We start from the raw sequence: 27,011 nt of genomic DNA, 5'->3' as shown, positions 1-27,011 counted from the left end.
TTATAATTGACATATAAAATTGTAAGATACTTAAAGGGTACATCACGGTAATTTGATACACGTATACATTATGAAAGGATTCCCTCTATTTGTTAATTAACACATCTATCACCTCACTTATTTATCTTTTTTTTTCCTCCTTGGTGAGAACATTTAAAATGTACTCTCTTAGCAGATTTCAATTAGACCCATTTTTAAACAAGTCAGTTGAAGCTCGGAGAGGAGCCATCCCATAGCTAGCTGGTGGTCAAGCCAGAACCCTGACTTATGAAGCAGGGAACTCAGAGGAGATGCTGCGAAGGTGAAGGGAAAGAAAAGGGAAGATGGGGGCCTGAGAAGAGAAATTAGTGTCTCCCCATCCCCATATTGTTGGGCTGGCCTCAATTTATTTTCATCTCTGTGCAGTCAGTGAAGAACTGGTGACTTCCCTGGTGGTGTAATGGTTAAGATTCTGTGCTCCCAATGCAGGAGGCCTGGGTTCCACCCCTGGTCAGGGAACTAGATCCCACATGCATGCAACTAAGGAGTCGGCCAGCTGCAGCTAAGACCCCGTGCAACCAAATTAATTAATTAATTAATTGGGGGAAACAAAAACTGTCACAAAGAGGAATTGGGCCCTTGGAGGGTCTACTTTGTCATCTCAGCAAGAATTATTAGCTGCAATTTTGAAAACCTGAAAAAAAAAACTATCCAATTTTTGGAAATTGCTTCCTACAGTTTTCATTCTAGTCATATTATCCCACTCTGTTTATAATGAATTTGAAGGAACATAAAAATCCTTCAACTGTGCTGACATCTGGCATCAGATGCTGCTTCTATGAGACATCTTAGGAAGCTTTCTTTCTCTTGGAATAGCTAAGTTCTGTTGTTTTAATGCCACCTATAAAATATTCTACCATAGATTATTAAATATTGAACTGCTTCCCTGCTAATCCTACTCTTTTCTAATTTTAAAATAAGCAAAGAGGTTCATTTAATTTTTAAATGAAATAAAAAATTCTGTTGTTTTTGCCAAAAATTCTGTTGGCAAAGTATTCTCAGCCCACTCTTCGCAGCTGGTGAACAGTTGCTCTTACGGACTTTTCTCTTGCTTTTTACTCTTTTCCTCTGAATTCCATGTTCAGATCATTTTTCTGTAAGTAGAGACAGGTTTATGTTACTTATAATGTACTAGCAGGTCTCTAAATGACCAAATCAGTGGTTCTCACACTTTTTAGACTTAGGATCTTTTTATACTCAAGAATTTTCAAAGAACCCCAGAGGGTTCTTATGTGGGTTTTTCTGGGGTATATCTACCAAAATTTACAAATAATAGAAACTAAAACTAAGAAAATTGTGAAAAATGTATTTATAATTCATTTAAAATAGCAATAATAATCTTAACTGAAATAACATTTTTTTAATAAAAAAAATACCAAACCAAAAGAATTTATGAGAAAGGCATTGTTTACATTTTTGCAAATGTCTTCAATATCTGCTTTAATAGAAGACAGCTGAATTCTCATATCTGTTTCTGCTTCAGTCTGTTGCAGTATCACACATCATGTAGCCTCTGGAAAAATCTACTGCGAAAAAGACAAATAACTTTGTTTTATTATGAAGATAATTTTGACTTTGTGGCGCACCTGAGACGGTCTTAGGGCCCATGATGGGTGCCCAAACCACATTTTGATAACCACTACACTCAACCACCAAAAGGCTTAAAAGCACCTAAACGGCTACAGTCACACTTAAACCCCTCCAAAGTGTTGGCTATCCACTCGTGTGCTTGTAGAGTACTTTTCCATGACTATGCTACCAGCGTTTACTGTGTTTTGTTGTTGTTGTTGTTGTTGTTTTGGGGGGAGGGAGTGAATTCCATCATTTACATACCATCAGAAGAGCTTAATGTTTGGAAATAAACAATACAACATAATGGTTAAGAAAAATTACTTTACAAGGTGAGGAATACTATGTGCTACTATTTGTATTAAAAATAAGAAGAGTGAGCAAGAAATGCTTTTATAGACTTTCTAGAAGAATATATAAAAAACTAATAACAGTGGTTCTTTTTGGCAAGACGTCTGGGGAGCAGAATATTGGAGTAGAAAAGAATGGCGACCTCTTATTTATGGTTCATGATTTATGTCTTAATCAGGTGCACATATTAGTTTCTCACTTAAAATATGTAGTTCGTAACAAAAAGAAAAAACAACAAAACCTCTAGAATCAGAAAGCTTTAGCTTAGAATCTCTGTCACTTACTACCTACATAACCTTGGCCTAATTACTTGATCTGTTTCCTACCCATTTTTTAAGCCTGTAAATTGAAGTTATTGCTAGTATCTACCTCATAAGATTACTGTGAGTATTAAAGGAGAAAGTAAAATACTATCTTGTTCTTGGCCCATAGAAGCATATGTTTTACTTATTATTGTTAAGTATAATTACCCTCATTTTATGAATCAAAGCCTCATTTTGAAAGTCACTAATCATCCTTTAATTTTCCTTTTATTGGGTGAATCTGAAGTGTCATTAGACAAATATGGTAAAGCCATTGCCATTATGATCTGCTCATTGACGGGTCGCTAAGAAGTCTAGATTATTCTACCAGTTTTTGACTGCACCTTCTTATCTTTTTGCCCAGCATTGCTTGTGCACACCCATACATCTTGTGCCTCACACCTGTCTTTGGTCAGACTTCACTTGGGCCTGCTCATAAGTCCATGGTTCCTTTGCTCTACACCAGAATCCCTAGCTCTAGGCCAGCCAGTCTGAACTGGCCTTTTGCCCTTTTTATGCCTGAATGTGCTTCATTCTGCCCTTTCTTATATTGGATTTGGAATTATCTATTGTTAGTAAACTTCTTATTTTTTGATTATTCTGCTCAGTGAGGATGGATTTGTAAGTTCCGGCTCCTCTGGTTTTGATTCTGTGTACGTTCCTGTTCTGAATGCATTACTCACTTCCTGCTTAACTTAACATCCATATGGTTACTTACTGTATGCATCCCATCCTATTGTTCAGATGTGATCCTTGATGGTCACTTCACAGGTGTCTGAGCTTCATCTGCTAATGCTTGGTACCTCACAAATCTAAACCCTCCTATCTCAGTAACGTAAAAGTTTGTATGAGAAGGGACTTACTTGGCTTGATGAACAGTGGAGGACATAGAAATATCACTCTCTGATACATGCAACGTACACGGTGAACTCTAGCAGAGATGGGTCTGGTTGAGATAGCGTTCTATAAAGGGTTCTGTTTATTAGATTTTGCCAGAATCTTGGTAGCAATTGTCATGCGTTCACCTCATCCAGATATCTGTATAAAATAATAGCTATGAAATTATCAGGAAGACAGAAGGATTTACTGAGTATGAAATGAGAAATATATACTTTTTCTATAGACCTATCCTAAATAAGTTTTTATGGACTTATAGTAGGTTCAAATATTATTCTTTAGGTCCTTTTCAGTAAAGAGTTGGTGATAAACTTAAGAAAATAGTCTCTATTTTATTTCTAATTCAGTTTCTCAGCCTAGACACCATTGACATTTTGAGTGGACAGTTCTGTGTGGTCAGGGGCTGTCCTGGGCATTGTCAGATGTTCAGCAGCTTCCCTGGCCCAACCTGCTAGATGCCAGTTGCACCCCCTTAGCCACAACGATCACAGATATCTCCAGACTTTGCCAAATGCCCTCTGGGGGTGAAAATCACCTCCTGTTGAGAACTGCTGATCTAGTCTTTGTAAATTTATGACAGTATAGTCTAACTTGATTTTTTAGCAAAAGGGTACAAGAATATTGGACTTAATTTCTGCCTTTCATTTTTTCATTTTGTGGAAATATTTTTTTATTGTAACTTTTTGTTTTCTTTAATTTTTTTCCCTTACTAGAATATTAAATTATTATATTTGCTACATGTTCTTGTGAAATTATTTTATTGTTATCATGATTACTATTATTATTAATCACCATCTGTTTTCCCCAGTAGCTTCTAAGCACCACATGGAAAAAATCATTTTCTAGACCAGAGTATGTCCTTGTCTCTATTAATGGCTGTCAATCGGTAGGTGCTTAATAAATATTTGTGAAGTGAGTGAGTGAATGAATTCTTATGCTTGAATTGGGAGGCAGAATGTTCACACAGGACTAGAAAAAGAGTCAGAAGTTCTGGGTACACTGTGGGATCTTTGGCAAATCTTTTCATTTCATTGGCTTTCTATTTCCTCATAGGTAAAACGATGACCCATGAAAGATCTTGTGTTAGTTTCCTAGGGCTTCTGTAACAAAGTACCAAGTACTGGGTAGCTTAAAACAGGAATTTATCCTTACTCTTAGACTGCAAGTCTGAAATCAAAGTGTCTGCAAGACCATGCTCTCTCTCAAACCTGTAGGGGAGAATCCTTCCTTGCTTCTTCTAATTTCTGTTGTTTGCTGGCAATCCTTGGAGTTCCTTAGCTTCTAGATGCATCACTCTAATCTCTACGTCCACTTACATGATCTTCTTCCTGGTGTATGTCTCTGTCTCTGTGGCTCTTCTTACCTTTTAAGGACACTGCACGTATTGAATTAGAATCCACTCTAATGACCTCATCTTAACTTCATTACATCTGCAAAGACCTTGTTCCCAAATAAGGTCACATTCAAAGGTAGCAGGGGTTAGGACTTCAACATATTTTTGGGGGGGTGGGGGACACATTTCAACCCATAACAGATCCTATTTAGTCTGAATGCTGCTGTTATGGTCTTTGCCTTTGTCCATTGCTCTTAAATCGTAATTAATTTTGAGAACAGAATTATAATTATAATTTCATGGTCCCTTGGAAGGAAATAGCTGAAATCTAACAGCGCTAGAGGAATTGCTGAGGGTTGGTTTTGTTTCACTGTCACCTACACGCGAATGCTGTGAGCATGTGGATACCCAAGCTTCATCTCCACCCGCCTTCACATAGCCACACCTTAGAACTTGGGAGGGCACACTGGCAGCCTGTCCACACTTGGGAAGTTGGACTTGAGGAAGAGCACTGACCACAGAGTTAGGTCTATTTGGGCAGTATTATTTTGCTAAACTAAGGGCTGCCATAACAAGGTGCCACAACTGGGTGGCTTAAGCAACACAAATTTATTGCCTCACAGTTCTGGAGGCTGGAAGTCTGAATCAAGATTTCAACAGAATTGGTTCCTTCTGAGGGCTGGGAGGCCTTTCCTCTTGGCTTGTAGATGGCCATCGCTTCCCTGGGTGTCTTCACATCATCTTCCTTCTACCTGTGTTTGCCTATGTGATCAAGTTTCCTTTTTTTCCCTTTTTTTTTTTTAAAATAAGGATGCTAGTCATAACAGAGTAGGGCCCAATCTAACATCATTTTAATGTATCTTTGTAAAGATCCAGTCTCCAAATGAGATCACATTCTGAGGTACTGGAGGTTAGGGCTCCAACATAATTTTAGTTGGAGGATACAATTCTACCCTTACCAGGCAGGAATTCTGGGATTTCATGGAGCGTGGTTCAGAAGGGTTCCACAGGTTCCATGTGGCCAGGTCCTCTTAGCTCCATGTCCTCTATACAGAGGAAGACCACAGGGGCTCAGTTGGTAGTGTGCCTGTGAGCAATGTACTCTATAATGTAGCATATATAATTACAAACTGTACCAAATTCTGCCCCACCCTGTCCTCCAGCCTTTGCCATTTCAGAGCAAAGTGAGTCTGTGACCTACTGCCAGCATCTACATTTCTTTGCCTGAATGCTTTCTCTGGCTAAAGAAGCCTGCTCTGCGTCAGGGAATTAACACACCCCTGGGAGTATGGCTGAGGACGGCTGAGACACAGATGCGTCAGCTCTGTAGCTCCTTGGGAAGGATGATTCTGTGGAAAGGGAACATATGTAGGTCAATATCAAAGACTTTCCCCACCTCGTTTTAAAATTTCATTAGAAGATATTCGCTTAATGTGAAAAAAATTAACATTGAATTGTCATATATAGACATATTTTTTTCCTTCTGTATTTTATTTACTGTCTATTTCCTCCACATTAAAACTGCAAGCTCCGAGACCACAGGGATTTTTTTTTTTTCCTGTGTGGTTGATTGCTGGATGCCCAAGCCAGCACAGGGCCTGGCACACGAGCGGGTGAGCAGTGCCTCCTGGGGATGTGGACAATGGCAGAGTGAGAATGACAGCACTCTTGGGGGCGGGGAGGAAAGCGAGGAGGCCAAGTTCAGATGACTTTTTCTTTTAAATTTTTATTGGAGTATAGTTTGTTTACAATGTTGTGTTAGTTTCTGCTGTACAGCAAAGTGAATCAGTTATACATATACATAAATCCACTCTATTTTAGGACCTTTTCCCATATCGGTCACTACAGAGCATTGAGTAGAGTTCCCTGTGCTATACAGTAGGTCCTTATTAGTTATCTATTTTATATGTAGTAGTGTGTATATGTCAGATTACTTATGATGTTGCGTTTTATCATCTTATTTTGTTTTTACCATGATTTTCCTTCCCTCTAATGTTATGATTATTTGAGAGCTGTTTCTACCTGGCTCATGATGTTTATTGGTATTTACATTTCCAAATTAACTGACCAGGGGAGAGATATGGTTGTGCCTGATGGGTGCATCCTAGGAACCACTCGGGTTACATACACACCCCTCAACCTCCCCCCTGCTCTCTCTTCTTCTGAACATTCGATCATATAACAATTTTATTTCTTTCTCCTGGCACCAATAATTCGTAAAGAATCAATTGTCATTTTTCTAAGGAGGAGTCTCACTATTTAGTCAGTTTTTATGTAACTAATTGACTTGTGCACTATTTTTCTCTGTCCGTTCTCTTTTTCTTTTTTTATTTCCTAAGATTGTTTTCTTCAAGATGTGTAAGCCAATTTGGTTTTAGCTCAAACAATCCATATAAGACCTGGCATTAAAGTTTTCTTCTTCTGAAATATTGGTCTATTTCTGATTTCACTGAACTACCATAGTTTCCATTTCTGTGACACAATTCAGCCAGGAAACAGATTTAATTAATATACAATTTCCCCAGATGCCTAACATAAGACTAATGTGATGATCTTGTCTATTATAGTAACATTCTGGGGGTGGGTGGGTTATATTTCCTTTTAGAAAAGATTACCTAATTAAAAAAATCTTATTTCATGTACATCACCTAGAACAGTAGGGGCTGGTGGAAGATACCCAACTCCTTTTGAATTGATAAGATAAGCACAGACTTTTTAAAACTGTCTTAGACCTGAATGGTAAAATATAGCACAGTCATTTACTAAGCATTTCTTTTATGTCCAGTGAGTACAAAGAAAGTAAAATGACACAATGAGTGCCACGGAAGAGCACAGAGGAATTGAGCAACTTTAATAAAGAGTTAATTTTAATAGGGAAAGATTTAGCTGGACATGAGTGGAAAATAATTAGATTGACTAGATGGGTCTTTAGATGCAAATAGGAAAGCTGCTGAAATGGAGAAAACCAATGGACCTATCCGACTCTGTAGTAAACACAGGAAAGCAACAGCTTTCTAAGTGTTGAAAATGAACACTCTACTATTTATTTTGGTCCTGAGAAGACTTACCACATTGTACTTATGTTACAGCCCTGCAGCATTTTCGAGTTACCAGTAGAGTTAATCACATGATTTAGAGAACTTTTAGTCCATTCTCCCACACTGGATTCTGGGATGGGGTGTGTGTGTGTTTGTGTGTGTGTGTATGTGTTATTTTGATTTTTTTTTTAATGAACTCTTTTCTCATACTTGTTTGTTGGCTAACACTAGGTGGAGAGATTATAAAATTTATCTCCGGTTGAGCCTGTTCCTTTTGTCAACAAACAGATTTCACAGATACTGTATCTATACAGTACCTTAACATTAGAAAGGCTATTCCACCTTTACTGTAGATATTGTTGCCATTTAGCCCCTTAGCTGAATTTTATTTAGTTTACTACTGATGAAACAGTAGATGAAAAGATTTTTTTATCCTGCATGCTTCATCTGATAGAGATTATGACAAATTCATCAAAGGAGTCACACACTCAAGAAATGTTTATTGAGTACCTGCTCTGTACCAGGTTCTGTTTGAACAGCACAAATGGCACAAAACAGAAATTTTCTGCTTTCATGCAGCTTACATTCTATTGAGATGGGTTTGGTGATGGATAAATTGATAACGTTTAAGATGGTGACATGTATATTTATGTGAAAGAAGTCAGTGTAGAAATGGTTCAAATATTCTATATTAGTTACCTACTGCTGCACAGATTAACCCCAAATTTAGCTGCTAAATAAATGCCTAATATCTCACCCACTTTCTATGAGTCAGGGATCAAGGATCGGCTTAGCTAATGGTTCAATCCAGGGTCTCTCATCAAGTCACAATCAACATGTCGGCCAAGGCTGGGGTTCTCTGAAGGTGGACTGCGGTTGAAGGATTGCTTCCAAAGAAGCTGACTCCCAGGGCTGGCAAGTTAGTGCTGGTTTTAGCAGGAGGCCTCAGTTCCTCCCCATGTGGACCTCTCTGCAGGGCTGCTTGGGGTCCTCACAACATGGAGGCTGGCTTCCCCCACAAAGGGTGATCCAAGAGGAAAAGGCAGAGCCACATGTCCTTTAAGCTGTGGTCTCAAAATCACATATCTTCCCCTCTGCCATATCTGTTAGAAGAGAGGCACTCACTCAAGGGGAGGAGAATTAGAGTCTACCTCTTGAAGGGATGATATCAAAGAACTTCCACATTTTAAAAAAACTACCATAATTACTTAGATACATTTAAGAGCAAATTAAGCAAATTAAATGGTATGTTTCAGGGATATTTCACAATGAATTATGCATTGTTTTATACTCATTGTTTGTTCGTATATAGTGCCTTGTTATGCCTTATTTTGCAGCTGTGTTTTTTTTTTAACTGTTTTCAGTGTAATTTTTGGACAAAGAATCACTGAAAATTTAGGTTTCTTCTTACTCTTTTCTTCCTGTTTTGGTTGCTTTGCTACTGTGCTGTCAACACTGTTTAGGGTTCCACAGATGAAAATATTTGAGATTTTTTTTAAATTTCTGGGATTAGTTGATGAATTTAAGATTATTTATATTACTTCACATTTGTATTGAACATGATTTGTCTAAATGACAGGGAGACTGGAATTATATGGCCTGGGGTAAAATAAAATCCCCTTTGGTTCCCAAATGTGTTACTTTTGGTGGGGCACCTAAAGTCTACGGAAGCAGCTCCTGTGTGGAATTCACTTGAGCTTATCTGCAGGTAAATGTTGTACAATGGGATGGCCATTTAAAATTACGGTCAGCTACACGTCAGCTTAGAAACCTGGTGAGAGATGGTGCATGGTTGTTCAGAGGATATAAATAACACATAGAGATATGTGGGTGAAGGGGTAATTCTTCGGCTACTTGGCTATAGTTTTTGTATATTTGACTAGAATAGATGAGAGGCGCCCCTTTGTGGCCCATGTGTGATGATAGTACCAGGACTTATCTCTTAATGACTGAAATGATGAATTTGGAATTCATCAAGCTTAACTTTTCTCCATGACTGGACTTCCCCTTTGGGCAGACTTCCATGGGAAGCCTTTAGTGAGTCTTTAAAAGTACGGCAGCTCTAGTGGAGATTGACAATGATTTAGCCTTTGGACCTTTAAAGACAAAGGACTCTTGTCAATTGTATAAGGCCTCCTCTTCTCAGAAGGGAAGAATGCTTTTAAGTTCCTTAGTGGATTAATTAGTAACTGAAAATAACACCATTCTTTGAATTGTTCCCACTTTTACAACAAATAACGGTGGAAACAAGTGCTGTCAGAAGGAGAAATACGAAAAAAATATAAAAGATGATCAAATTTCAGACCTTGTCATTTATGTGGAGATTTCATCCCTACTCCTAGAACCTGCCCTAAATAGAAGAAGCTATTTGTTGATGGAGTCAGGTATTAAAGAGGAAAGGGGAAGCAGGAGAGGTACTTTTCCTCCCCCTGCACTGGTGGGAGTTTACCATCTTAAATATCTGAGACATTTCTAGTTGTCCAGAGAAGGATGGAAGCTCATTGTCTCAGAAAGACATACTATTTTACACAATGAATGTAAAATGAAGAATAAAAAAGAGAATTCAAGTGCTAATTAAAGCCATACTTAGATTCAGGAATTCTGTTGGGTAGGCGGAGGTAATCCTCGGATGTATTGATGTTGATTTTTAATCAATGTTAGGCAGTGTTGCAATGGTTAAATTTATGATGACACAAAGCTAGGAGAGACTTTGTAGATGGTTTCGTTTTGACCCCAGAGAGATGAAATGATTTGATGAATCATTACTTGGTGAAGGGATGTGGTCAGAGTAAGTTCTAGAAACTTCCAGTATATTTTTTTCTGGAAAAACCGAACCACTGGTTTTGGATTTTTACTCTTTGTAAAATAGTAATTTAATTAGAGGTTACTTTGTGGATATGTTTTCATCTGAGGGGGAGGAAAGAAAGGAACAAGAGCCACAGAATTAAATAGAATAGGAATTGTAAAAAAAAAAAAATCCATTGAAATCATAATTCAAACAATGTTTGCCTGTGAGACCTCCTGGGCTGGAAAGAAGGCAGGGTGAAGGGGCGGGACGTGAGACAGTGGTTTGGGTCCTAAATGGAATTGGGGCACCTCCTTTTATACCAAGTGACAGTTCTTTCTTGGGAAGCCAGACCCTCAAGGAGGAGTCAGAGTTGGCATCTGATGACTAGCAAAAGGAATAAGTACTTCTCTGTGCATTTAATATTTTTATTTATTTTACTTTGATATGGACAGAAGTGAGACCCTCTCTTTGGCAACCAAAGTATGATTTGCTATCATTATATTATTGATAGCTTCTCACAAGCTTGATTCTGACAAATTGCATTATCTCCGCTGTGTTAAAATCTATAAACAATATACAGCATACTGAATCGGCTCCATTTTCTCCTCTTATCACTATTCTGCATCTTATTTTCAAAGCCAATGTCAGCAACTCAGTTTACACAACCATGGTGAGTCCCGCAGATTTACAGAAGCCAGGAAGGAATGGGTCAGGACCCTCATGCAAAAAGACCTCCCCGCCCATCTGCACTCATCAACTGAAATTGCAGCATTAAAAAAGAGAATTTTGAAGCTAGAAGGATCCTCAAAATTCCTTTAGACCTAAAGCCTCAATATATAGGCCCAAAGAGGGTGGCTTTTTCAAGGTTACAAGGCTGGTTATAGACTGCTTCAGGACTGGGAAAAAAAATCAATTGGGATCTCAAAGAGTTTCCCTTCAAGACTTGAACTCTCCGAGAAAAGGACCATCCTAGGCCAGCACCTTAGTAGAGATGAAGTTATCTAACCACAGGATGTGGGCACAAAGGAGGAGGAGGGGGCCCTGGAAGCAGAGGTGATACAGGAGGCAAACCTGGCCTCCTCGACCGTGTTGCCTGGGTCCTAGCAGTTGAGGCCAGCATTGTATTTCTCCTGCTCTTATCTCCTGCTCCACCTGGCTGGTCCCTGCGTGGCATTCACTGGGGACATTATTGGGAGCAGGACAGAGGTGAGGCCTGCTGGTTTGCTTCCCTGGTGTTATGCAGGTCCCCCCTTTGTTTCTTTTCTCCCAGCACCAAGGATTTCCCAGGACCCAGGTATCATGAGCTCAACCAACAAAGGGCTTTCTTTTGGCTCCTAAACTGAGATTCCTCTAGCTCCTGGAATCCCCCCGCTCTCACCCCACAGCTGTTTCACTGGGACTAAGCCCAGGAGGAGGAAAATAATGTGGAAAAGAATGGATACAATCCCATTCCTCTGTAACTCAAAGCAAAACTTAAATAGAACTCCAATGGAAAAAGAGATTTGATCTGGGGAGTTTTTTTTTTTTTTCCCAGAGTGGAATGCATACTGTAAAACAATTATTGTAAAACAATTACTGTTGCTAGCATTTGTGAGCTGCTGTGGGTTTTTAACAACCATTTTGCTGACTTTTTGGCAGCAGGTGTGAGTTTTCCTGTTCAATCAGACCTTCGGGAATGCTCTTAAAATCCTATGGAATCATCTGACTCCCTCCAGGAAAACACTGATTGGTGTTAACTTTCATCCTTTCCCTTTTGAAGCCGAAGTAGACTGAAACACTTCCTGCTTTTCTAATATGTTCTTTTTCTTTCCACCTTTCTCCCATCCCCAATGATTATAGTATTTCCAAATACAAGGGACTAGTTGTGGAAAATTAAGGAGTGGGTTTCTGTTACAGGCTCACATGTCTGAGGATCCCAAATGGGAGGCATAAATGTGCTTTTAGTAAAAATTTGGGTGTGTTGAATAGCAGGGGCTGCAGAATTTAAATACCCTTGATAGGTTACAACTAGAAGAAAGTTTCCTCTTCTGTGTGCCATTGTTACCACGTAATGAAAGAGCAAACATCTCTTAGACTGAACTCAAAGTTCATTAAACCTGCTTAATTATACTCTGGAGCACTTGGATTTATATTTCTTTCTTTTTTAAAAAAATATTTATTTATTTATTTGGCTGCGGTGGGTCTCTGGTTGCAGCACGTGGGATCTTCGTTATGGTGTGTGGAATCTTTAGTTGCGGCATTTGAACTCTTAGCTGTGGCATGTGCGATCCAGTTCCTTGACCAGGAATTGAACCCCGGCCCCCTGCATTGGGAGTGCAGAGTCTTAGCCACTGAACCACTAGAGAAGTCCCTGGATTTATATTTCTATTTGATCTGAAGTGGCATTATAAAATTTCTCTATTATGCTAAAGTCAAATTAGGAAAATACAAAATAGGAAACAAATTATTTTTATGTTCTTTTTGTTAACACTTTAGAGAATTTTGTAAAATTGTGGCTTAGTGTGTTTATGACACTCAAATCTGTGTTTTATTTCTAATGTTAAAAAGTTGCACATAAAGAAGCTCAAGTTTTTTCCTGGGTATGGCCTCATATAACAACTCTTCAAAAATACAACTATAAATCCTGGAAAAGAGGATTTACCGGTGTCAAATACTTTTCTTTTGTGCTGGAAAAGTGTCATCAACTTCTCCAAGTCTGATTTAAAATAGGTGAGGTTTTTGAACATTTATCCAATCAACATTGATCTCCGAGTTACAGATAGGGCTCAGTAAAAGAAAGCCAAATATCAGCTTTCCTACTGTAGGGGGACTTATTTAAGGTAACTGATCAGAAAAATTTGAATAAGTAAGGCAGCCCTTGTGAGACTGGAAAAAACAAAAAAATGTTGGAGGACTTTCCCAGCTGAGTTATCTGATAGGGAAGCCTGTATATTTAGGAAGATAGCTACATGACTATGGTGTGAAGAATTCAGACCAAATGGAATTGAATGAAAGACAAGATCATCAACAGCCTGGGTAATTGACTTACCAATGATTTTGCGGTGAGGTAATGTCATAGATAAGAATGCTTGACACAAACCGAGTAGGATATTTCTCAGGCAGCATTTTGAAGACTTGTTTGGGATCTCTCAAGATAAAACATAACACAAGAGATATACATGAGACAATTATATGTGCAGAGAATATTAAGGAATTTTGAACATTCTGAAAAGAGTCAAAATGCAATGTGATGGGAAAAAATGCTAATTGAGAGAAAGATCATAGGTTGTGGGATAAAGTAGATTATTTGAAGCAGCTCGCTTTCTTTTCATTTTTTCCTCTCATTCTGGAAAACAATGTTTTGGATTGGAGAAGTAGTCTGGGTCTTTACAGATTAATTTGTTTAAAAGTTTACTTATTTTGCTCCTCTTGTGTTTATCAAATAAATTATGGTAATAACTGCTAATCCAAAATGCTCCATCCCTAACTCTCAAAAAATTAATAAAATATGGACTGGCTCAAAAATGTTAATATCACGTCAATCCTTAGAACTCATTGACTGCGTCTAGCAGGGTACTTTCCTCTGATTAAAGACTAGGAAAGAAAATCCCCCGTCTGAAAATCACATGATATCTTTGATCTACAAAGGCTACTTGGCATTTGTTTCTGAGTCCTTCCTGTGCCAAGTTTAGTGCCTTACAAGTACAGAATAAATCTCATTGACTGAATAAATGACCTAAATGTGTAAGGAGACCCCAAGTCAGAAAAATAAAGGTGCTGAAAAGAGAAATCTAGGGAGCATTGGCTCTAGGATCAGTTCTACACATTTAATTCAATTAAAAAAAGGATTTATTCAGCTCTTTGTTCTATGTCAGGGATTGTGGTAAACATCAATCTGTGGATTAAGAAATCTGCTTCTCAAGAGATGGCCTGGCTGTTGACTGGTAATGTGCATGCATATGCAATGCTAAAGGATGGTGAAGATTGCAGTGAGCAGAGAAGAAAAACTAGCACATTTATAAATGATCATTTTCTATCCACTTTAACTTCCAAAGCTGTTTACATAAGATTCTGCCTTTATTAGCTGCCATTAGTGACATTGGATGTCATCAAGTTTGCATTTCAGACAGGAAGGCCTCCCTCAAACTTTCACATGCTAACAACTATAATTAAGGTAGAAGGCCTTATTTAAATAGTAATTAGCCTTCAGGACTTGAAGTGTAAACAGAATGCTAGTTCATGTAGATAGTTAATTGGTCTTCCGGGTTAGAGATCTTAGCTTGGGCTTCCTCTTTAGTGATGATGTAGTTATCATCAGCTCACAGATAGTGTATTGACTCATTGTGATGAAATTTTGCAAACTCTTGTTTGACTCCCAGAGTTTTAGCTTTTAACTCTCTGGTAATGACGAATGGAAGTGAATTTGAAAACACTGTGAAAACATCAAGTAAAATTCTATGGCAAAATCATTAACACTTGACTTTTTCTCCATAATTACAGGAACCATATGGCTCAGTTTACTCATATTATTCCAGTGTAAGTATTGATAAATCCCCTTTAAGATTCAGGAATATCTTGGTTTGGAGATAAATTATGTGGTCACACTAATCATGATTAAAGATGACACAAAATACAGTGATTGCTGTAACTAATCTGGGTAAGATTGGTTACAGTTTTCAGTGAATCCAATGACAAATGTTAACATCCTCCTTACTTGCTGCCATAAAGAAAAGATGGTCAACAATTGATGTTATTAAGTTTATTTTATTTATTTTTAATTAATTAACTAATTAATTTTTATTTATTTACATTGATTTTGGCTGCATTGGGTCTCTGTTGCTGCACACGGGCTTTCTCTAGTTGCTGAAAGCCGGGGCTACTCTTCGTTGTGGTGCACGGGCTTCTCACTGCAGTGGCTTCTCTTGTGGCAGAGCACAGGCTCTAGGCGTGCAGGCTTCAGTAGTTGTGGCTCTCGGGCTTAGTTACTCTACAGCATCTTCCCGGACCTGTGACTGAACCTGTGTCCCCTGCATTGGCAGGTAGATTCTTAACCGCTGCGCCACCAGGGAAGTACTGATGTTATTGTTTAAAAAGTCATTTTTTTTGAAGGACAACTACTCCATCTGGATTTATGTCATTGCCTTTACCAGGTTTCCTGGTCTACCAATAACTTTTGCTCAAACAACAAAAAATTATCGTATCTGATAACCGCATATCTCTGTGTTGTTGTGGCTTCTTTATCCTATCCTGCATGGAAGGTGGCTCTTACGTTTCACTTTTTAAAATAGGTTTCATCTTCTTGGGTACTCTAGCTCATGACTCTGTACAACAGATGCTTAGGCCTTCTGCTAGCCATCCTTCCAACATGTGCATCTGTGTTGACCTGTATAAATAGCACATATCACACTAATTCAACAAATATTTCACGAATGCAGTGGCCGGCACACAGGAGGCATCCACAGACATATATTAAATGAATGAATAAATGCCAGCCACACCTTTGACTCCCTGCTAGGTGCTACCAGCTAGGTGATAGGAAGAGGGAGAGGAGAAAATCTCTGTATAATATCAGGTAAGTTCTACCTCCCAGGATTTAACAGCTTCCAAGGAGAAGGTGTACATAAATAATGCAATTGAAGGTAAGAATCTCTAAGTGCCAAAGAATCTCAGCTCACTGGGGCTGCGGAGGCGGTGCAGTGGGACTTGAAGGAGGAAAGGGAAATATTCAAATTTGGGATTTTCCCCCCAGTTCGGGGTTAAGCTGGCCTCAGATTGAGTCCCTGAAAGTAAAAGGGCCCTTCTGTCAGTTGCTGAAACTGTGCTCATGCTTTTTTTTTTTTTTTAGAACTGGGTAACAACTTACCTTCACTATTCAAATGAGCTTTAGCTCACTTTGCAAATATGAATGTTAAAATACGGCAATATAGAACGCTAAAAGCTACCAGTTTATTATGATTCATTTTAGTTGCGAAGTTGAAATATTGCAGAGGCATTAAAAGAGAAGTGAGTTACAGACATATACAGCAGACTTGTGGTTGCAAGGGGGGGAAGGGATGGATTGGGAGTTGGGATTAGCAGAAGCAAATTATTACATACAGAATGGATAAACAAGGTCCTACTATATAGCACAGGGAATTATATTCAATATCCTGTGGCAAACCATAATGGAAAAGAACATTAAAAAGAATGTGTGTATATGTATAACTGAATCACTTTGCTGTACAGCAGAAATTAATACAACCCGTGAGTTAAATTGAGAAGTGAGTTGAATTGTCACAGTCATCCAAAATATAAATAAAATAAAACACTTTTCCCTTAAACTTAAAAGGAGGGCTTGATCACAGAGCAATGTTGATACAAAGCACTTTAAAGGAACAGAACATGCAGATCGCACTTTATTTTTTATTTTATTTATTTATTTTTTTTAGTGTACTTGCTCACAGCGAGACAGACTGTACTGCTACCAATAGGACCCGGGCCTCACCGAAGCCAACTGGCTCTGCAGGATGCACGCACATCTACAACCCGCCCCCTGAAAAGGAAAGTCCGGCGGGGGCCTCTGCGGGTGTGTGGAGACCTGCTTCGAGAGGGAAAGTAACCGGAGTCGGCTTTGGGGCGGCTCCGCCCCCCCCCCCACGAGTTTCGCAGGGTGTCCGGCCCCGCCCCCTCTTTTATTCTGAGCGCGCCGCCGGGAGCTGGAACTTTGTAACCCGAGCGCTCTGTCTCTGCGCTCCTCCCCGCCCCGGTGCAGGCCGCGAGGGAGGCGCAGGAGGTGGGACCTGCGGGCGGGAAGACTCGGGACGCCGGCGCGTGAGGAGCTGGGACCCCGGCAAGCTAGCCGCCCAGAGGAGGAGCTGGTGGGGTAGCGGAGCGCGCGGCCCGAGAACCGGAGGCAGCGGTCCCGGCCGGAGGGGCAGAGGGGCGGCGGGGGAGCAGCCGGGTCGGGAGAGTCCCGTTCGGAGCCGAGGCCGGGGGATCTGGGCTCACAGCGCCGCGTGCCCATAGCTGCCGTCGCCCAGGAGCGGCAGCTGTGCCCGGGGACCCGGCGGCAGCGGCCGCGGGAGGAGGAGGAGGAGCTGCAGCTGGACGGTGGCAGCTGGAGGAAGAGCCGCGCCGCTGTCCCGTGCGCCGGGCAGAGGGCGCGCCGACCGGGCTGAGCAGCTCTGGGATGCCCCGCTGAGGGCGGCAGCCATGCAGCCTTGACGGGGCGCTCGGGCGCGGGGACCGGCCGCGGGACGCGCCCTCCCGGGAAGGGGCAGCGGGCGCGGGCAACAGGACTTTATCACCGACTCCAGCCCCGCAGGGTGCCCAGCCGTCCACTATGGAACCAGTGACCAAGTGGAGCCCCAAACAAGTGGTGGACTGGACTAGAGGTGAGCGGGCCTGGGGGTGGGGGGTGGGGGTGCTTGACGTCTCCAGCCCCGGGGATCGGACGGGCGGGGAGCTGGGGTCGGGGTTGCTCAGCCCCTCCTGGAGAGAAGCAAGAGAGAAGCGTTGAGAGCGCAGCGCGGTGACAATGCAGACTTCTTCCGAGTGGTCTGTGCGCCCCTAACTCTTGTGTCAGCTTTCGGGGGTGCGGGTTGTGGCAAGCCGAGGAGAGCCTCATCTTTAAACCGGCGGAGGGGGTGGGGGCGGTGGGGGATAGGAGTGGCTTCTGAATGGAGGGTGAGGGTTGGGGGTGCGGATCTCGGATGGGGGGCGCCCTCCCTGCCCTGCCCGGGTGCGGAGCCCGGCGCCCCGGCTACCCGTCCCGGAGCGCAGAGGCACAAGGCGCCTTTGTGTGGGTGACTTCCCTTGGACCTCGTAAACGCCGCCTGCCCAGAGCAGTTCGCAGGCGTGACGAGGCGGTTGGACAGGTAAAGGGAGAGAACGGCGGCTCGGCGAGCCTCTCTGTTTTTTTTGGAGCGGGAGAGAGGGCAGTACGCGAGCCAGCACTGAGGCATTCGCGCCGGCGAGAAGCCTTGAGCCAGACTCCCCGGGACCCGATGACTTTTGCTCCGGGAAGGCGCCAGTACCCCCGGTGGTGCCGCTTTTTTAGGCCACCTTTAAACCCTGGGAAGAAGTCTAACTGTTTGGATCCTGAGTTATGCCGTCATTTGGGATGAGAAAAAGCAGTGGGTTGAACAGGCAGCGGGTGGTGGAAGCCTGGACTCTGAGCTGTCACGCTTACCTTCCCAAAATTTCGAGGGAAAAGTGATTGAGGTTCCTCAAGCCTCTTTGTACCCTTTCAAGAGAACAAGTCTGCCAAGAACAACCAATGTTTTCGTGGCCTCCTCACCCCCTTCCCAGCTCAGCATCTCTGTTTCAAGTTACTATTTTTTTTTTCTTTCTTCTGTCTGCTCTTCCAGGTGAGGAATGGTGTCCTTTCTCAATAATAACTAGAATTGTATAGCGCTTTACAGTTTGCTAAGAGCTCTCTCTCTGTTATTGCCCTTGGTCACCTGTAAGCCTGAGAGGTAGGTAACACTGGTAAAATCAGGTCATCTTTCTAACCGTCTCACCCATGGCTGCAGCATCACAAACACTGGTCATCTCTGCATCTCATTTCTCATGGCTGCCTGGTACACACAGACCACGTGGAATGGGATGTCCCAGAGGCAGGGGAGGTATGGCATGTGTCAGGAGGGTATGTCTGACCGTTTCCTGCTTCTCTGGGAGAAGGCACAGGATATACTCTCTCCTGAAAAGAGATTTGTCCAGGGACCAAAATTTCCTGGGCTGTTACTTAAAACGAAGATGAAAACACCAAATACTTGTGCATTGAGTAATGTGTAAACAGCAATGTCAGTGCTTGATATGAGACATGAACTTAAAAGCTATAAAGACCCAGATCTTATTTTGAAATGGGGTGTCTTCCCGCATTCGAGATACTACTAAGTCCCCTGTCTAGCGACTTTTCCAGTCCGAGTTGGTTGATCTATTTTACCAGTATACCTATCATAGAAGCAACCTCAGAAACTGATGACTTCAACAGTTTTTGGCCTCGAGAGCTGCTCTGTCATTACCGGTAGGCAGTAAGCACATGTGGCTCTTGGGCCCTTGAAACATGGCTGGTCAGAATTGCGATGTGCTGTGTTAAATACACACTCGTGTGAAAAACAGCATATAAACCAGTTGTGAGTTTTTTATACTTACTGCATGTTGAAATGGTAGTATTTAGACCTATTGGGGTAAGTAAAGTTTATTACTAAAATTAACTTCACCTGTTTATTTTTACCTTCTGAAAGGTGGCTTCTAAAATTTTTGAAATTGCGCAGGCGGCTGACCTTTGCAGCTTATGTTATATTTCTACTGGACAGGACTGCTCCTGAGTAAAAGAAAGGGTTACAAGTTCTCTCTCTTTGGCTTTCCTGAGCTGCTGCCGCCAGCCTTCTTGATAATGTACAACCAGAAAAACGGTAACAGGCACACAGGGAGATTATGGAGTGAGATCTTCACACCCTCAAGATTTGTGTCTTTTTTTTTTTTTTTTGGTCCCTCTTGGGATTGGGAGAGAAGAAGTGTAAATTCATATCCTGTTATGTTTGTTTAGCATTTAAAAGGTAGAGCAGATGAAAGTGTTTTTGGTATCCTGCCACCTTGACGTTGTGACTTAGTTGAGATTGCTTTCACCCGGGAGAGTTTCCTACTGACCTGAAAGAGCAATTATGGGTGGTTCAGTATCTTGGTGTCTGGAGCATTGGATGCTGATTAGGTTACATACCTAATACCTGTGTTACATACCTGTGGCTGGTACATGACAACTTTATACAAAATGCTTGTGCCCTTTTGGACCCTTAAGTACAGCCTCACAGAATGACCTGGATACTTGCTGTGTTAGAATCTAGAAAAGATAAAAGGAGCAAGTGTGTAGCAAACTCTCGGACAAGAGGCTACATTCTCCCAAATTGCGTGACACACTGCTTGAATATTTCTCATAGTCATGATGTGAAAATATTGACTTCTAATGAACTATTGGCTTATGCAAACTTGTTTGCTTATAGGACTATTTTTAGCTGTCTTTGCTAACCTCCCTACCCAGCCCCCATTTTATAAATACATCCTACTGATAAGCAGCTCTTCGTGTAGACTTTGCCACTCTTGGCATTGCGTGAGTGTGGTAGTGGTGATCGTGAGCATTGGACAGAGCCTTAGATTTAAAACTGCCTAATTCGGCTACAACCTTCAGCTTGCTCTCATGTTGATGTTGTCAGGCAGATGCACACATTAGGAAAAAGGCTGAGGTCTACAGAATGAAGTAATTCATCAGGCTTTTAATATTACTACTATTTTATTATTATTATAATTTTTATTTGTATTAATCTCTAGTTCTAGCAACAGCAGTGTTATCATAATATTAGTAGAATCAGTGAATGTTAGTGCAGCTCTAAGCATTGTACAAGTGTTAGCTCATTTAAATGTGCAAACACCCTTTGAGGTAGGAATCGTCATTTCCATTTTGCAGTTGAGGACACCAAGGCACAGGAAGGTTGAATACTGTGACCAGTGTCACACAGCCGGGAAGTGACAGAGCAGCGTTTGACCCCAGACAGTTTGTCTTCATTTTCTTCCATCTTCTCGGGAGGTTCTTCCCAGGGTCACTCTCAGAGTAATCTCAGCATCTTCACCACATTGATGAATAGATCTTCAGGATCCCCGTGATGAGTTACATGTCATATATTGGTGGAGGAGAGTCATCAGCTATATGTGTGTCTTACTCTGCCTATTCCGTAGATGTCAGGAAAGTTATTTGTGTATCAAATTAATTCATAGTTTCATGGCATTTTGCCTTCCAAATGATTTGGTAAAGCCTTTTGCAAAGCAAATGAGCTTTTACAACGCACATGGGAAAAGAATAGGGTCAGCTGCATATAACAGACTAACCACGTGGAGTTTTGATTTTTCCTTGTAAAAGAAGTCTGGAAATAGGGAGTTCAGGATTACGTGGGTGCTCCTTCTGTCATCCTGTTCAGCCATTCTTAGCGGGCTGAACCCTTTGTACCGAACACCTCAGTGCAGGATGGCTGCCCCATGGCCAGGATCACATTCCTATTCCAGGTGGGAGAAAGGACCCAAAGGGGACAAAAGACTGGTGGTAGCCACGTCTTCCCCTTCAGAGTACTCTCTTAGAGGTCCCATCAAGAGACTTGGCTTACACCGTAGTTGCTACAACTGTCATGTGACTACCTCATGCTACAGGGGAGGCTGGTCACTAGTTTTTTTAAAAGTTGGGTACACTGTGGCCTGGGAAAAAATTCATCTGCCTTCATCTGCCAGACATCAAGTTTTTTCCTAATGTTTATGCATTACTGAAGGTCCTATGTATTCTTCCTGTGATGAAGGTTGAGAATGAACGCTATGAAAATGGGCGAAAGCGTCTCAAAGCATACCTGAGGAACACTTTGACAGACCAAAGGTCAAGTAACTTGGCTTTGCTTAACATAAATTTTGATATAAAACATGATTTGGATTTAATGGTGGATACATATATCAAACTCTATACAAGTAAGTCAGAGCTTCCTACAGATAATTCAGAAACCATTGAAAATATCTAAGAGACTTTTAAAATAGGCTTTCTCTTATATTTGATATTTGAAAAAACTCTATAAGAAATTTGAAAATAACTTATGGAAAAGTTGTAAGGTGTATGTAGGCCACTTAATCACTGAATATCTTGACCTGTAGGCCTCTCATTGAGTACCTTAGTCATTGATAATCTGCCTGTTTAAATGGCCCATTTGAACTCCCATGCTTTGGAGACCTTACTGTTCTTCCAGCAGATAGCATTAAAAGTACCATGTTACACTTCTGTGTGATCTCTGCTAATGGCACTTTGGAACTGTTTTAGTTAAGTCATTTTAGACATAACATTTATTACTGTGGATCTAATTATCGGGTATTGAGTTATCAGTTCTTTGAAGAAATACTTTCAAGGAGGTATGGGAGGAAGGAATACATTTTATAAAATGTTACAGTGAAGCTCATGACTGACCTTTGAATAGTAGGAGTTTTAAGTATGCTGTTAAAAATCTGTAAGGGACAGTTAAGAAAATTAAAGAGAAATGTGTAAGCTCTCCAAACAAGGGTTTCAGTGTAGATTTTGTCTTTATCAAATGAAGTTAAAGGAACAAGTTAAAATTTGAATGGAAGAGCCTGCCATTGTTGTTCCACATCTGGTTGTTACTGTTTACATTCCTTTATTGAGCCTACATCTTCATAAGCTTTTTGGCAGGTATCAGTGTATGTTGAACACATCTGTTTCATGGTCAAGACAGGATCAGAGGCCATGGATACTGACAACTGATCTGTCTGTTTTCTTCTGTCTTCTTCTATGACTGTATCTACTGCCTCATCTTGATTTACAAGCAAAACCTAGAAAACCTACAAAAATCAGTGGTTTGTGGTTTATCTAGGGATAATACAGAAAATATTGCTGTTATTTTTGGTGAAGAAAATCAATTTTGTATAGTTTATGTCAACCTAAATAAAATGTGAATTTTGTTTAAAAAAAAAAAAAAAAAGTTGGGTACACTGTGGCCTGGGAAAAAATTGGAGTTTATTCAGTAAGGAGGAGGGGAGGATAGATACTAGTAGGCAGCCAGTGGTGTCTGACACACAGTAATTTTCATGTCCTGATACTCACAGATCAGCTCTCAAAGTAGGACATGTGTCACAATTTCCCACTTCCCTCAAGCCCATGTGTCCCCCTTGTTTTAGAAACAGTGTTGTATTTTCATCCCTGTTAAATTTCCTCAGGTCAGAATCTTAGCTGATTATGAGGTCTTTGTCTCTAAGCCTGATTTTTTTTTCTTGTTGTATTTAATATGCTCATTTCATTTACAAAGATATTTCATTGAAAAGGGTTAATTGCAACTTTATGGTAAAGAATTAAATTTAAAAATTCACATCTGGGGTTTCTTGTTAACAATGGGAAAGGTCGGAAAGTTGCTGGCTTAAAGCCAAATCAGTCTAAGCTTGATTTAAATATTAGAAGCTGCATTGTAAAATGCAGCGTCCCAAGTTGCGTTTCTGCTTTCAGGCCACCTGGAGAGTGTCTTCAACAAGGAGAAGGGGTCACTGGTTTGTCCCAAGAGCCCTGTCCATCCAGCCCTTGGTTATTGATTGGTCTGGAACCGGTAGTCTCGCGATGTGTGTTGTTGAGTGAGCACATCTATAAAACCAGCTTCAGTCCCAGAACAGAAGTCTCTCTGGCCAGCTTCTGGTGCTGCCAGTGTGGGTAATGTTTCCCCATCACCAACTAAAAGGAAAGGGGGCTTTTTTGTTTGAGATCTGAGCATGTGCTCAGGACATCTGCCCATTCTCTGTCTCTGGCTGTGGGCACTGCTTTTTTCCTGATGTGTCTGTTCAAAATGTGGCAGGTCAGCAGTTTTATAAAAGTGCCTCACTATCTGGTCACAGGGGCTGCAGTTCCCGTGTTAACTGCAGAGATCTGGTTCGTGGCTGGTCAAAGACCAGTTCTTTTTGTCATCCTGATTCCAATTAGGTTGTCCTTCTTCCTTTAGCCTCTAGGGTCGCTGAAAAAGGGAGGTCCTTTCTTATGGCGGTTGTTGGTCCACTGGTTGGCTATAGGTCAAGAACACTTTTCTTTATTCCAATCTCTTGCCAGTTCTATCTCCTGGACTCCAGCCATAGAGTTTTCTTAATCATAATAATAGAAGAGCATTCACTGAAGTATTATGTATCAGACAATGAGCTAAGTGCTTTATTTAGACTCCCTCACTTCATCCCCAGAAAACCCAGTGAGGTGTACAAACAATTATTAGCCCATATTAAAGACGAAGAAACTAAAGCAGAGAGAGGGAATGTTTGGTCCCATGTTGATAGGTGGTGGTGCTCTAAAGCCTTCCCTCTCCTCCATCACTTCATCACTTCCATGGCTTGTACCAGGCATTGGAACTTAGAGGTGAGAGTATGGGCTCCAGATCAGGCTCAGGGTTTGCATCCTGGTACCACCTCTGCCTGTGTGATCTTACGTAAGCTCTCGATAAATTACTACTCCTGGTTTTTACTGCTTCCTCTCCTCTTTTATCCTATAGCTCCAGGCCTTAAATTATTCTCTCCAAGCAACCTGGTCCGTCATGAGGTTGATTCTTACCATCCAGGGACACCGGTCAGTGCCATGGAGATTTCCCTGCCACTTGCCAACCACTCAGAGGACCTGGGGTGGGACTTGCAGTTGGTCAGGAAGATTCTTGCTTTTTGTTTTTTGTTTTTTTCCTGTGTTGATATTTTACTAAATTCTTTACACTTTATACTCACAACAATACTATTGCAACCTATGTGCAAAGTAAATTTTAGGTGTGTCTAGAGCTTAATTATGAAGAGCAAACTTAAAAATATTAGAAAAAGTATATGAAGGACTCAATTTATCTTAGGCAGATTTCTTTTAAAAATACTCAGAAGCAGAAATATGAGGGTGAGTCAAAAATTATCTGCACTCCAGTTATATTAAAACTTCTGTAAATTCTACAGTCAGGGTGCGGATAATTTTTGACTCACACTTGTAATAAAAAATGACGAGAGACATACAGATGCCCAACAAGTATATGAAAAGATGCTCAACATCACTAATGGGGGAGGGTTCTTGATTAGCTGAGTGATAGATGTCTCTTGCCAATATCATGAGCCCTCTGTGGGTAAATAAGTTCAAACCATATTTTCTCAACTGTTTTCTTATAGTAACTGGACTTCTGATGACCACGGTGTTAGCACTGGCTCTTGCTTTGGACTGTTGACCCCTGTCTGGCACCTGGTCCATGACTAGCAGCACCCACCTCACCCGGGAGCTTGTTAGAGATGCAGAAGCACGAGCTAGCTGATTCAGAATCTGCATTCTGACAAGACCCCCTGGTGATCCATGTGCTCGTTGCAGCTTGAGAAGCTCTGCTCTAGTAGCCACTGCAAACACGTTTTCACACTTAGCTGGTGGGTCCTGCTGTCTGATCTGACATGGGCTCCATCTATTTTATTTAACTTGAGGGTGCTTGACTTGGCCACTAATTAAGGCAGAAAAGCAATCCTAGGGTGTATGTTTATATTTATAAGCATTGCCTAGCAACAGCATCAGGTGATTCTCAGCAAACTGAATGAGACATTTTTCCCTTGAGCTTTCTTCCATATTTCTTGGGACTTAACAGTTCTCATAACAACCTTTTTTTTTTTTTTTTTTTTCTTTAAAGACAGGTAGCAAAAAGGGAGTTGTGGGGTGGTCCAGTGGTTGTGTGGCTGAAGTGTGTTCTCAGGATCCTTAGGTTGGACTTTGGAGGATGAGATGTGCTTTTGGCCGGTCACATGGTCCTGTAGTCTGTGAACACACCAGGTTTACCAAACTTAGAAGATTTTGAGGGGAGGTTTCATTGTTGCTAGAAAATGATACTGAATGTCATTTCAGGGCTGTTATCAAAATTTGGAATTACGTGCTGTGCTGAGGCCAGGTGTCTGCGTTCTGTGTTGGTGGAGATTGGGAGGCAACCTCGCCTTGTTCAGGCCTTATCTGCACGCCTGTCTTTTGCATTCACATCATTGTGGAGAGCTGTGGGCCCCTCGCTTTTCTGTGTCACCGCCTCAGTGTTTGTTCATTCCTAGCCTGTTCTGTTCTAGCTCCGGGACATCTGTGTTCTCACCTCCTTTTCCTCTTTGCTCACGTTTTGTGAGGGTTCTGGAGTTTTCACCGCCGGCATAGCCATCAGCTAGGCTTTAAAGCAAGTTTTATTTACCCAAGCGCTTCCATGTTTGTTCTTATCTGATATTTTCACAAGCCCGAGAAGTGCACAGTGAAGGCACAGTGAGGATGGAGGCTTTTGGACATGAAAGGAGTTGTCTAAGGTCAGAAGGCCAGGAGTTGGGACCAGACTCCACAGGCTTCTGTTCTCTTGTTCTGTACAGCTCCTGGTTCCTCCTCTGGGCAAGGTGGTGCTTTTCATTCTCTCTTCATCGACAAGTGTCGGGAGGGGCAGCTTCAAAGAACTTTTGACTTTTGTGTTTCCTGATTATCCCTTCAGAATTTACACTCACGGGATGCATTCCTTTTCTTTCTCCGTCTTTTTTTCTTTCTTTCTTCCTTCCTTCCCCTCTCTCTCCCTCCCTGCCTCCCTCTCTCCTTCCCTCCCTTCCCCCCCGCCTCTCCTTTTCCCTTTTCCTTTCCTTCTCTCTCTCTTCCTTCCTTCCTTCCTTTCCCCCTTCCTTCCTTCCTTCCTTCCTTCCTTCCTTCCTTCCTCCCTCCCTCCCTCCCTCCCTCCCTCCCTCCCTCCCTCCCTCCCTCCCTCCCTCTCTCTCTCTCTCTCTCTTTCTTTCTTTCTTTCTTTCTTTCTTTCTTTCTTTCTTTCTTTCTTTCTTTCTTTCTTTCCTTCCTTCTATTACACAGCTTAGGCATGACCCTACATACTTTGGGCCTGATCTTTTAGCATTTGAGACACTTCTTGCCAGTTATTTATTTTTATTGTAGTTTGTTGACTGTGTTGTATTGTTTCATAATGCAGCTCAGTAATGGAGTAAATCATTTCTCTTTTTGACTCTCAATCTAATTTTTATTTTATTTTGAGTGTCATATGGCAAGTTTTTTGTCTGATACAGTTAACATTTCTATTGAGTGGAATCACATCCATCCATCTATCCACCCACCCATACATACATACATACATACATACATACATTTAACTTTCTTAAACAACACCTGAGAGTTTTAAGACCTCATTTCCTGCTTGCCTTTGATTCTT

The 27,011-nt window shown here is 41.3% G+C and overlaps 1 protein-coding gene across 2 annotated transcripts in view; it reads left to right on the top strand.

Annotated features, from left to right (window-relative positions):
• Positions 1–16,991: 16,991 nt before the first annotated feature.
• CNKSR3 (CNKSR family member 3) overlaps positions 16,992–27,011 on the top strand; it is a 108,486-nt gene continuing 98,466 nt past the window's right edge. The window contains exon 1 of one of the 2 annotated variants that reach the window (XM_057739943.1): positions 16,992–17,669. Coding sequence is in view for 1 of the 2 variants with exons in the window: in XM_057739940.1 (XP_057595923.1) it covers positions 17,618–17,669 (52 nt within the window). In the remaining variant the exon portion in view is untranslated. The remainder of the gene's footprint in view (positions 17,670–27,011) is intronic. The other variant, XM_057739940.1, reaches the window with a different exon arrangement.

This window comes from Hippopotamus amphibius, chromosome 6 (genome assembly GCF_030028045.1).
Source record: "Hippopotamus amphibius kiboko isolate mHipAmp2 chromosome 6, mHipAmp2.hap2, whole genome shotgun sequence".
NCBI lineage: Eukaryota > Metazoa > Chordata > Mammalia > Artiodactyla > Hippopotamidae > Hippopotamus > Hippopotamus amphibius.
This window is presented reverse-complemented; position numbering and strand designations above follow the sequence as displayed.